Source organism: Ochotona princeps, chromosome 14, assembly GCF_030435755.1.
Source record: "Ochotona princeps isolate mOchPri1 chromosome 14, mOchPri1.hap1, whole genome shotgun sequence".
NCBI lineage: Eukaryota > Metazoa > Chordata > Mammalia > Lagomorpha > Ochotonidae > Ochotona > Ochotona princeps.
This window is the reverse complement of record NC_080845.1, coordinates 5395615-5408429: the sequence shown is the minus strand read 5'-3', so window position 1 is coordinate 5408429 and position 12815 is coordinate 5395615. Positions and strand designations below refer to the sequence as shown.

Here is a 12815-nt window from a genome sequence, read left to right as displayed (position 1 = left end):
CCAACCGCTTCCCAAAGGTTCTAGGCCCTCGTGGGCCGCCGGCTGGAGTTCCTGTCCTACCATGCCCTCACCCAGCACCAGGGATTGTTGGGCTAATTTTTTTTAAAACCATATGTTTGAGTAAAACCACATCTCCCATTCACTCCACTCTGAGTTCCCGTCCCCTGGGCTGCTGGCTCCCCCATGACTCTCCTGTGTGCCTTGCCTGTTCTCCCTGCCTGGTTTGCCTCGTTAGGTAGTAGAAGCTCATGATGTTGAATATGGATCCGTTGCTAGTTGTATGGGGAATAGGCAGCTCCTCGCAGATGGTGGCTCGTCCTTTAGCATTGATTTTGTGTGTGTGTGTGTTATGGTGGTAGAGGAGGAAGGGTGGAGAACAGAGAGGGATCTTCTATCCCCTGACTCGCTCACTCCCCAAATGGCTACAGCAGGCCAGGCTGAACGATGCTGAAGCCAGGAGCCTGGAACTTCAGCCGGGTCTCCTATGTGAGCGGCAGGGATTTAAGCACTTGGGCCTTTGGCTGTGGCATTTCTAGGCACATTAACAGGGAGCTGGACCAGAGGCGGAGCAGCCAGGACTCGAACGTGGCCTTTGCAGGCTTTGATCCACAGGGAGCCCAGTGGTTCTTTGTGCACATACTGAGAAGCCCCTCCCTGCGTGGCCGCCTGCACCACCCCCACCAGGCAGCAGTTTGGGGCTCTCTCTTCTTTTGTTTTTTAAATTAATTTTTTTTTGGAAAGGCAGATATACAGAGGAGGAGGAGAGATAGAGAGGAAGATCTTCCGTCTGATAGCTTACTCCCTAAGCAGCCACAACGGCTGGAGCTGAGCCAATCTGAAGCCAGGAGCCAGGAACTTCCTCCAGGTCTCCCATGCGGGTGTAGGGTCCCAAGGCTTTGGGCCATCCTCGACTGCTTTCCCAGGCCACAAGCAGGGAGCTGGATGGGAAGCGGGGTTGCCAGGATTAGAACCGGCACCCATATGGGATCCTGGCACATTCAAAGCAAGGACTTTAACTGCTATGCTATCGTGCTGGACCCGGGGCTCTCTCTTCTGAGTGTTTGGGCTGCACCCCTCTCCACACCCCTATTTTTTCTGCTCTGACCTGGATGGGCAAGCCCCACACCAGTTCTCCTAGCTGCCTCTTCTCCTCTTGTAATGGTGTCCTGAGGTCAGACAGGACCTGGAACAGGTGTCATTCCCCTTTCCAGCAAGGAGAGAACAGGGTTACTCTTTCCCTTCTCAGGCTCTGATGAAGCTGAGAGTTTGGATGGAGAAGGCCCCTGCTCATGGAGGGAGAGACCAGGAGAGGCAGGCAGAGGGGGTGCAAGATCAGGGACTTTGATGACCATGTGGCAAGTACCAAGAGGCCCGTCACAGCCAGCTGGAGCTCAGGAGTAACACCACACCTGTGTGGGTGACCACATAGCCCCTGGTGGCCCCAACCTCAGCTGGAGGTGTCCAGTGCAGCCGTGGCTGGAGTTGTGCCGGGGTTGTGAGATGGAGGGCTCACAACAAGACGAGGCTGGGTGATAGGATATAAAGGGGACCATGTTAGAAACGTAGGGATTGTCAGAGGCTCTGATCAGATCAGAAGCAGGAACCAAAGTGGAACAAAGCCCCCTCTGTGTAGAGGACTCCCAGGATGGGGGGCCCACAGAGGAACAGTGACAGTCACAGACGCGGGGTGGGGAGGGGAAGGACAATGTAGTGTCACCCCACCCCCGCTCCTCCCAGCCCGTGAGTGCTAACTGGAGATCCAGCTGCACCAGCCCCCTCGTTATCTCCTCCCACCCACCTGCAAGTTGTGTTGAGTCACTCCCACTTTCCAGATGAGGGAATTGAGGTCTACCCAAGGAGGCCCAGGCTCTGCTGCCCAGCTGTCCAGCCAGACCCTGTCCCAGGAGGTCAGCAGCTGGGTCCTGGATGCTGAGTGAGGCCCTGGGAATAGCAGGTGCTTGTGGGAGGGCCCACGCTGGGGAACAGACTCAAGGGCAGAAGGTGCACCTGGAGGTCTCCACCTGATTGCTCACCAGGCCAAGAGGGTGACCCATGCTGGCAGGGGGACGGCCAGGCTGCCAGCTCCTGCATCCGTCCACACCACAGTGTATCAGGCAGTCTGACAGTTGGTTCTAGAGTAGAGGATTAACTCATCTTGGGAGGTACCCTACCCCTTCCCTGGGGCCCATAGCCTTGGGGCCTCCCTGGCCTCCTCTCTGCCCCTACCCTGCCATGATCCCCATCATCACTGTCTCTCTCCTCTGCTCTATTGACAGGCCCCTCGGCAGGCTGCAGCTCGGTGAGATTCAGCCGGAGGCCCACGTGTCCGGACACATCTGTGGCCGGCAGCCTCCCCACGCCTCCAGTCCCCAGACACAGGAAGAGCCACAGCCTGGGCAACAAGTGGGTGATAATGAACGGCCCTCCTAGGGCTTCATCTGGGCAGCGTTGGGGGCTGGAAGAGAGCGGGGCTCCCACCCTGCTGGAAGCCACTTGCTGGAGGGAGCCCCTGGTGTTGTTCCCTCCTGGGAGTGTGCCCCTGAGACTGGGGGGCTCAGTGGTGGGGGAGGTGGCAGCACAGCCCAGGAGCCGGTGCAGGCATCCCCACTTAGGGAAGGGCAGGGGACTCCAGACAACCAGGGATTATTGGGCTATTTTTTTCCCACCATATGTTTGAGTAAAACCACATCTCCCATTCACCCGCTCTGCGTTCCCGTCCCCTGGGCTGCTGGCTCCCCCATGACTCCTCAGAGGAGTCCCAACCTCAGAGGGTTGGTGACTCATTTTGAACAACCCCAGTGTCTGTTGGACGCCAGTCCCTCCCCTGCTCCCCACGCCGCCCGCCGCCCGGCCAGGTAAGGTGTCTGCTGCCATCTGCCTGCACAGCAGGGAAGCTGCTCTCCCCTCCTGCCCAAGCCTTAATGGGGCTCATAGCTAGATCCTCAGCATGGGATGGGGAGACCACCCCAGTGCCCCCAAGGCACCTGACTCGGTTCCTGAGCCGGCGGCCCTATCCATCCCTCCCCTTTCCTCCCCGCCCCTCTGCTCGCTGCTGAGGCACAAGCTTTGCCTGGCCCAGGGGTTGGGGAGAAGGACAGATGGGCCGTCCTCAGTACACAAGCCTGCCATGAGCTGGTGATACCCCGTGTGGGCCTCAGAGGCAGGTGCCCTTACACACTCTTAAAGAGAAAGTGAGGCGAGGGGCCCCAAGGTCAAGTCCCTTGCAGGGGTGAGGCAGCAGGCGCCAGGATCAAACCCAGGTGTGTGCGACTCCAAACCCATGGCCTCCATCACTCACAAGCTGCATGGTGCTCCCCAGAGCCATGTCATCATCCCAGATTGCAGGGGACAGGTGGGCCCAGAGACCATGCCCACTTGCTGAATGGAGATACAGAGGCTCAGACAAAAGGAAATGGCTTGCTCAAGGTCACACCCCCCACCCCATCCCACCCCAACCCTGCAGCTGCACTGCCATGCCGTCTGCTTAGAGAACCCTAGGGCAGGTACGCCAGCTAGGAACGCCGTAGATACGGAGCCTGCGTCCTCTCTTCCCTTTCCGTTTTCCAGTATGATGTGTCAGTTGAGTGTAGTTGAGAGTAAGAGCGCAACCTTCCCGTCGGAGAAGGCGAGGCACCTGCTGGACGACAGCGTCCTAGAGTCCCGCAGCCCCCGCAAGGGCCTCACCCTCACCTCCTCCACCGCCGTCACCAATGGACTCTCCCTAGGTAAGCGTCTCCAGCCTGCGTGTGGCAGGTGGAGGGGCCACAGGCCCGCTGTGTGTGTTCTGTTGTCTGGCCTGTCCTCCGGGGAACCCAGTGGCCCCTCCCCTGCTCCGCACAGAGGCAGTCCCTTTCCCAGCTTAGTTCCTGTGCCCTCCCTCCCCCCCCCCATCGGTAGCACCCAAACAGGTGGAAGCCGCAGCAGGACCTGTGCATGGGACCCAGCTATTGCCACCATGGATGGCACCCCTGTCCCTGAAAGAGCCAAGAGCCCCCCGGGCCCTGCAGGGCAGTCTGCTCAGGCGGCCGCAGCAGCAGCAGCTGGGTGGACCACTGGGTTCTTCTTGTGTCTTTGCTTTTTCTCCCTGAGAAGCCAGAGCAGGGAAGGGAAGGTGACTGGGAGAAAGAGGGAGAAAGACCCAGCCTCACCGAGCACCTGCCGGCACAGAGGTGGAGGCGGGGCTGGCCTGCAGTGCCCAGACTTGGCAGCCGTGGGGGACACAGAGCCCTTAGTCACTGCCCAGGTCAGCGGAGGGCAGGTGGCCATCAGAGCAGTGTCCCTGTGTTTGTGCAGTCTGTGCTGTGTGTCTGTCCACTTCCCTAACCAGAGACCTCTCCTGGCAGTGGCTGCCTGTTAGGCAGTTGCCAAGCTGCATGGTTGGGTCTGGTGAGGCCTGTGGAATGCGTGGGGAATGGGGTGGGGGAGGCAGGGAGGAGGAGAAGCAGGAGCTTGGGTGCCAGGACCCTGTGAAGCTAGGCCTGCCCGTCTCGGGCACCGTGGTCCTCACCGCCTAGAGGTTGGAACAAGCCTGACTATCAGGGTGCATGGCTGCTTAAGACAGTGCTGCCTGGGCTGGGGGAGCAGAGCTCACAAGGCATCTTAGGAGGAGAGTTCCTCCTTCCCCCTGAGTGTGATAGGCATCCTAGAGTCCAGGGGTCCCCACAGATTTTGGCCACAGACCCCTCTTTCCTGGAGCTTAGCTTTTGTGGGGCAAGCTGGGGAAGTATTGGCCCGTGGCTCCTCCAAGCTCACCAACCCCAGGCTTCCTCATCCTAGTCCCGTGCCCTAACACAGGGTCATTGGGTTCCCAGATGCTGGATCAGGGAACTCGAGGTGTTTTTCCATTTGGGGCTGACTGAAGCACCCATCATTCCTCCCTGTCTCATCTTACTGCCAGTTCCTGCAAAGCACCCTGCACCACAGGGCCTCTGGTTCCAGGCAGAGTTCAAACACCTCATGTGTGAAAGGAGAAAGTCCCTCTGTGCAGAGGCTTCCAAGCCCGGGTGAGCCCAGGCCAGTGGGCGGCTGTGCTGCCATGTGCCCATCAGGATACCATCGCTTCTTCTCGTGACGTGGCCCCGCTCATTGGTCTCTATTCCTTTTCCAGGCAGTAGTGAGAGCTCAGAGTTTAGTGAAGAGGTGTCTGCGGGGCTGGAAAGGTGAGTGGACTCCCACTCAGCGGCGGTGGCAGGGCCCCAGGGAACTGAAGACAGGTCTCTGACGGCCCCACGGCTCCTCCACCAGCTTGGCGGGCAGAGAGTGGGCTGGTCCTGAGGACCTGGGACCCTGCCATTCACTGAGCAGCCTCCTGGCTCCTCTGCTCTAGGACCCAGCCCTGGCATGGTTTCCCCAGGCCAGGCTACAGCGGTAGACCCAGGAGCAGGTGGGCTGTGTGGGAGTGGGTCTGGAATATGGAAGCCTAGATTTTTTTTTTAATTTTTTTTTAAAGATTTTATTATTATTGGAAAGCCGGATATACAGAGAGGAGGAGAGACAGAGAGGAAGATCTTCCATCCGAGGTTTCACTCCCCAAGTGAGCCGCAACGGGCCGGTGCGCACCGATCCGAAGCCGGGAACCAGGAACCTCTTCCAGGTCTCCCACGCGGGTGCAGGGTCCCAATGCATTGGGCCGTCCTCAACTGCTTTCCCAGGCCACAAGCAGGGAGCTGGATGGGAAGTGGAGCTGCCGGGATTAGAACCGTCGCCCATATGGGATCCCGGGGCTTTCAAGGCAAGGACTTTAGCCGCTAGGCCACGCCGCTGGGCCCGGAAGCCTAGATTTTGACATGGGCACGTGGCGCCTCCCTGCTGGGCCCTGTGAGTGTTGCACTCACATGGTCTTGAGTTCCACTAGGCCCCAGACACCAGGAAGTGGCCACCACCACTTTGTAAAATACCACTCAGGGAATCATCTACTGCACGGACTCCAGAAGCTTATGGGAGACGAGGAGGTACTCCAGCGCCAGGGTTTCTGGGAGACAAGGGGCATTCCTGCAGCCTGGCACCGCCATGGAAAAATGGCTGAGGGCAGGAGACCGAGGGACAGAAGAGGCAGAGAGAGGCAGAGCGGCCCCTCCTGCCCCTCCTGCCCCTCCTGCCCCTCCTGCAGTGTTCAGAAGCTGTGTACACAGGCACATACTGCACACTGTATACACTGACCCTCTTGCACACCACAGTAACCCGACACACACATGCCATCACAATGTGCACCCTCACACCTGTGTATAACACTCTCACACACATACTTTCGCACTCAGAAGGCTACCAGTGACAGGCGACCCTGACTTGGCCCCTAGGCCATACACATACCTCCAGGGCCTCCTTCTGTCTGGATACCCCAGCCCCCAGACTCCTAGGGGGGCTCCTGTTCTGTCATTGATCATGCGGGAGCTCAGGTCACCCCAGCCCAGGCCAGGAAAACTCTGGCAGGCCCCAGGGGCAGAGCCCTAAGCCCTGAGCCCCAGCCAGGGGTCTCCTGGGCACGCCCCAGGGAGAGGGCAATCTGTAAGCTAACCTCTCCCCTGGCACAGGCCAATGGGTGGACACCAAACAGGAAATGCAGGCTCAGGGCTGAGATGGGCGGAGCAGCCAGAGCTGGGCTTCTGTGTTTGCCCATTCCACTGATTCGTTGCTTCACTCACTCACTGATCCATTCGGTGGCTGTTGATGCAGCGACTCTGGCCGTCCAAACACTACCCCAGCTGCTGTTCAGGCCACTGTGAGCAGCCAGGCAGGGAGGTGGCATTGTCCAACCTGCGTGGGCTTCTTGGAGCCCGTCTGTGGACTTTGCCTTCCCTGAGTGCTGGCTCCTGGACTCCTCAGCTTGGTGGCTGAAGACTGTCCTCAGTGGCAGCCAGAACTCAGGCCTATGTGTGGCCACTGTGTTCCTGAAGTGGCCAGCACTCAAGGGCACCCACAGTGAGCCTGTGGGCTGCGGCACTGTCCTGTGGGGAAGGGCTGGGGCCAGGGTGGGACACGGTACTCACACTCCCAGCTGCTCTTCCTGCTCCTGTCCTCAGGTCCCAGTGTGGGCAGGGCTGCGGCCTGGGCCTGGGAATGGGCCTACCCATCCCTGCGACACTCCTAAGGCCCCTTAGCTGCAGGGACCCAGGCAGGAGAAGCCGGCCACACTCACCCCTGTCCCGAGGAGGAGGGGAAGCCACGAAAGTGAACTCCAGGCTAGCCTCCAGCACGCCCCCTAAACCGGGGTGTTGCCACAGGCTATGGCAGGGCAAGGCACAGGCACGTCAGGATCTTCTGGAACAGGTGCAGGGGTGGCCAGCCAACGGCTCATGGAGACCAGCACCTGTGCCTGTGGGAGGCACACACCGTCGCTGTGCTGTGGTGTTGCTAAAAAAATTTTTTTTTTCTTTTTTTCCTGTTCTCTTTCAATTTTCCACAATGGCAAAATGTTGCTTTTTTCCTCCCCACCCAGAAAGCACGTATTCAACTTTTTGAAACAAAAACAGGCAGGAATGATTACTGCTGGGTTTTTAAGAAGCGATGCATGAAGGCATGTCACAGAGTATGTGGTCACCACCTTCCTCAGTGGCAAAGGATGCCCCTTTAAGGGGGCAGGGGGCAATGCACCACCTGCTCAGTTCTGAGGGTCTTAGAGAAGCCAGGCCAGGTATGTGGATTGTGGCAAAGCTCGCACCCCAGGGTGCAACAGGAGGATCCAACAGGGGCCCTGCAGGGGACTCCTGGGGAGCGGGGGTGGTGTGACCGCTAAGTAGAGGCTCCTCACATTTGGTAAGGAGGAGCTCTTTGAGGTCCCTGGGGTGGGATATGAGGAGGCTGGTAGCCTGGAGTCACGTATGGGATGGCACTAGGGCCCAGCAGTGCTCAGGGTCTCTGGAAGAGAGGGGCCCCTGGGTGGGCGTTCACCTTACAGGTGCCTGCGGTCAGGGCCACCCACCCCCATTGTGAGTCCCAGCACTCGGCTGCACAGCCAGGACCCCCACACTGACTCACTTGGGGGTTCCCGTGGGTTTTCCCTCCATGATGCAGTCATGATGAGATGGACAGGCAGTCCGGGAGGCGGTCTCTGAGCACACGCTGGCCTTCGGGACAGCAGTAAAGGGTGGGCAGGGTTCCCAGGAGGCAGCCACAGGCAGTTGGTACAATGGGTGATGGAGGAGGCTGGTTGATGAGCTGCTGCCCATGTGAGGTTGCCCTGTTGGTCCTGGCAGCTGGGAAGTCCCCAGAGAGCAAGGGCATGGTGACAAAGCAGCAATCTTGCTTTCCCCCAGTGTTTAAAAGGTGGATGTTCACCTTCTTAGGAAGATTAGGGACACCAGGAGACACCCCAGTTGTGCCTGATGTTGTGGGGTGCCTCTCCATGTCATTTAAGGACAGACAGGCCAGGCTCTGCAGCGAGAGGTACCCTGGCCGGGGCATGGCCACATGCAGCTGTGCTCAGGGGGACTCTCACAGATAATCTTGTTGAGAGCCAGGATCCCAGGTTCCTGTCCCCTGCCTGCCATCCCCAGGGTCTGCTCTGCCCAGGGCCCTCCTGCTGCCCTGTACCCACATCCGTGACCCTGCCCTGTCCCTGAGAGATGTAGCTGAGAGTCCAGCACTGTGCTGAGCTTCCAATTTCAGTCTTCCCCATCCTCGCCACTCCCCACCACCAGCTGTGGCCTCTGCCTCGCTCCCTGAGTCGCAGATACAAAAGTCTGGCAAGTGAGGCCCCTCCAGCAGATTCCTCACCAAGAGAAGAGGGTAGAGGTCCCTGGGGCTCATGGCTTTGTGCTTGACCCTGTCTCGGCCTACTGGTCTCTGATCAAGAGGGAGCACAGAAACCTCCAGCCAGCCACAGCATCTGTGCAGGCCCATCTCCCTCCACAGTCAGTGCCTTGTCAGTGGGCAGGGCTCCCTGCCTGCCCTGTGTTTCTCCTGCTGTCTTGCTGTCTGCAGGCCAGATGCTAGACTTGTCAGCACATACAGACACTCTGCTCACAGGTTTACCCTGGCTGGCCCGGGTCACCCTAGGCGTAAGCTGAAGCTTGGTAGAGCCAGCTGGATGGTGTAAGTAGTTCTGGGTTAAGCTCAGCAAACAGAGGGCTGGAGACCTGGTACACAAGTGTGGCTCCCAGGGACCCCGCCTTGGAAATCAGGATGTAGGGAGTCACTGCCAGGAGCTGTCCCAGGGATGATTCAGGGTGCCTGCAGATGAGGGTAAATCAACAGAAAGTATCCAAGACCAGACAAAGCCTTGTGGGGCTGCTTCCCATCAAGGGCTTGCCTGCACACGCAGATGGCCAGCATGACCCGGATGCACCCACAGGTGTGCTCCCACCAGGGGCTCTGCATGCAGCAGACAGAAGGCTGAGGTCAGGGAGCCCTTCCTCTGCTACGACCACAATGGCTAGCCATCAACCTGGCTGCTTCCAAGACACTGCTCCATCCTGCTACCTCCAAGACCAGTAGCAGGGCCTCAGGGCGTTGTGAACTTGAACCCCCAGATCTACAACCTGACATGCAGCTAGAGAGCACGGTAGGGGAGATGCCTTGGTTGGTCTGAATGCTCATGGTGCCATGGGCCCAAGTGTGCCCTGGTTACCTCCACCTTGATAGCAGCCCTTCCCCACACCCCCACCTCCCTCCTCCTGATGTTGTGACCTTGGGCAAGTGACTCCACCCCTGCAAGCCTCATACTCCTTACTTCCAATCTGGGGATCAGAATAGCACCAACCTCACAGAGTGCTGTGATTAGATGAGATAATGAATGAATACTGTGCTGTCCCTGGCACCCATCACCACCACTACTGCAACCACCACCACCACCATCACCATCATCACCACAACTGCCACCATCACCAGCATCTCCACCGCAACCACCACCATCACCACCATCACCATCATCATAATCTCCACTGCAGCCACCACCATCATCATCATCACCATCATCACTACCACCGCCAGCATCACCACCACGACCATCATTGTTGCCACCTTCATCACTGGCGTCATTCTTGTCACCATGCACACCCTGTGGTACAGACCTAGTTGCCAGCCTGTATCCTCCCCATGAGTGCCCACTCTGGGCCAGCCTTAGGTGCCTGCTGCAATCCTCATCACCCCCTCTCTCAGCGCCTCCCCCCATGAGCCATCCCTGAAAGACCCTGACATATGAACCCCTCTGCGTCTTCCCTGATGGGTTCTAGAGTTGGACAGACCGGGGTCCAAATCCTTAGGACAGGGCCGTGGTACAAGCACAACACTGGCGAGTAGGCGGCACCATGGCCTGGCACACAGGAGCACTCACTACCCAGCAGACCCTGCATCTTCCTGTGAGCCCTGTGCTCCTGCATGTCCACCAAACCTGAAAGGATCCAAGGCCAGACTGCTTGGAAGCGCTGGATCCGGGCTGTCTGTGAACAGTGCCAGTTCTGCCAAGTGCCTTCACCAGGCAACACAGAAAGGAGGCTGGTAAGAGGGCAGCAGCTCTGGCCACACGTGTGTCTGAGGACCCTCAGGACCCCACACAGTCCTAATCTTCACGCACCATCTCCAGGGTCAGGAGAAGAGGGAGAGACATCGGCACAAAAGACGTCACAGCCAGCCCCCAAGCAGCACCGCGTGGCTCGAGCTGCGACCTGTTGTGCAGGTGTCTGCATTGTGACAGAGTGTCCTGGAAGGTGCCGGGATCCGATTCTGGGTCTCAGCAGCCCCCTGGCTTCCTGCAGGCTGTGGTGCTCCCCCCAGCACAGCCCAACCATGTTAGGGGAGGAGAGAGATGGAGGCCGCCTGGTCTGTGGGCTGAGAGTTGAGCATACCATCCCGAGGCCAGCGACCATCCTGAGGAACTGTGACATCAGACAGCTGAGAGCATGCAACACATGGTGTGGCATGACACCACATCGAGAGGAGGGGCCACCCTGCAGGACTGCACATCCCTCCAGCCACGAACCAGGGCCCCTGGCGAGTGGGCCTTCACTGGCCATCAAGAAGAAGAGAATCGAGGCCCTGAACTCGAGGGTAGCGCAGCACACCTGCTTTGGCGAGTGTGGACGTCCCCACAGGTGGCTGGCCATGGGCCACTAACAACAACCTGGGGTTGGCTCTGAAGAATGGGGAGTACTTGCAAGAGGTGCAGACCCTGTCTGAGTTAATAAAGCAGGGCTTCTTCATTGGCCAGCGGACAAGGGGAGCTGCCGTTGGGGAATGGGCTGCTGGCAGGGACAAGGAGTGGGGACCATCGTGTGCACAGGATGAGGAGAGAGGGGCTTCCCATCCACTAACTCACGTCCCGCCTCCCCCCAAAATGCCTGCAGCAGCTAAGACTGGGCCAGGCCAGAACCAAAGGCCGGGAACTCAATCCAGGTCTTGCAGGTGGGTGGTAGGGACCCAAGTACTTGAGCCATCACCTGCTACCTCCCATGGTGCACATTAGCAGGACGCTGGCAGGGGGAGCAGAGCTGGGGCCTGCATCCTAGAACTCCAGAACGGGACACAAGTGTCTGCAGAGGTGGCGCCACCACCACACCGAATGCCCACCCAAAGGGAGTCTTCTAGGACAAGAAAACGCAAGGAGAGAGAGGGGACGATGCTGTCTCCCTCCAAAGCAGCGGAGTAGGACGCTGTACGTTGCCCTGGATGTGGCTGGCAAAGGAATCCAGCTGTGTCCTGGCGATGCCACCTGCACGCCCATCCCGGCATGCAAGCTCACCCGCAATTCTGTGCCTGTGTGTGCTCTCCCACAGACTGCAGGGGCGGCACAGCAATTCCTGTTAAAAATGTCAACCTCGCACTGGGATGACTGGGAACAAAAGGGTTGAGAGTGAAATAAAAGTTCGTGCACAAAGTGCTTAGAGACTCAGAGAATTTCTTGCCCGGGGCCTTCAGGGGGTGTTGTGTGCATTGAGCTAGCAGCTCTAGCTGTCCCCCAGATACCCTGTGGCAGGACCGGGTCCTGGAGAGGGGTTGGGGAGGGTGGCCACAAGGTTTCCTGAGCCAGTGACCATATAGTCTCCTGTAAAGTGTCTAGTCTTCCCAGGCCATTAGTAAAATTCACTTTTTTTTTCTTTCCCCTCTGAAGCAGGGGACGTCTCTATGCCACGCTGGGGCCCAACTGGCGGGTTCCGGTTCGGAATTCTCCCAGGACCCGGAGCTGTGTCTACAGGTATGCATTAATTCGTCTGCCTGTTTGCTCAACACACAGCGTTAGGATGCTTCCTGGGTGCCATGCGTGGTGCCAGGGGCTACGAAGGAGCAGGCACCCCTGAGAGGTGGTGTAGCACTGTGGGAGAGGGAAAGAAAAGAGACCAGAAGAGTGGTAGGAACCAGCCACATAATGGGAGAGCTCAATTAAGGAAATGTCCCCAACCCAGGAGGCCATAAGACAGGAAGAGAAAGTTGGACAGACAGGGTCACCAGTGTTATAACATACGAGAGGGGAGGAGTCCGTAATAAGGCTGGAGCCCCGAGCTGAGAAAGCAGGGAGGAGCCGTGGAAGGGGCTGGGTGGGGGAGGAAACAGGCGGTGGCATGACCTTGATCTTGGCCACAGAATGGACAGGGCGCAGCAGGATGGCAAGAGTGAAAACAGGGAGACAGCACCAAACACTCAGCGGAAGGTCCAGGGGCCGAAGAGGGGGAAGTAGAGGTGGACGCAACACATCCTGAGGGAGAAGGAAAGAAGGAACAGAGCCCCGTGTCTGTGGCTCAAGCCAAGGAAAGGCATGAGCGAAGGCACACACTGGGTCAGGTGCCTCCCTAAGGCAGATGCAGATCCGAGCTGGGAAGACTGGGCTGGCCATGCACTTGGTCATGTTCGCCTGTAGGTGGCGCCTGGTCCCCGAGGGAGAGGAT

General features: G+C 58.6%; 1 protein-coding gene across 9 annotated transcripts in view; it reads left to right on the top strand.

Annotated features, from left to right (window-relative positions):
* The window catches only part of RALGPS1 (Ral GEF with PH domain and SH3 binding motif 1), a 225108-nt gene that overhangs the window by 203395 nt on the left and 8898 nt on the right, over window positions 1-12815 (top strand). For 6 of the 9 annotated variants that reach the window (XM_058672754.1, XM_058672750.1, XM_058672756.1 and 3 more), the window contains 4 exons: window positions 2277-2403; window positions 3568-3725; window positions 5108-5159; window positions 12044-12127. In XM_058672754.1, coding sequence (XP_058528737.1) covers window positions 2277-2403; window positions 3568-3725; window positions 5108-5159; window positions 12044-12127 — 421 coding nt within the window. Of the gene's footprint in view, window positions 1-2276; window positions 2404-3567; window positions 3726-5107; window positions 5160-12043; window positions 12128-12815 lie in introns of those variants that run through there. The other 3 variants (XM_058672755.1, XM_058672749.1, XR_009246649.1) reach the window with 2 other exon arrangements.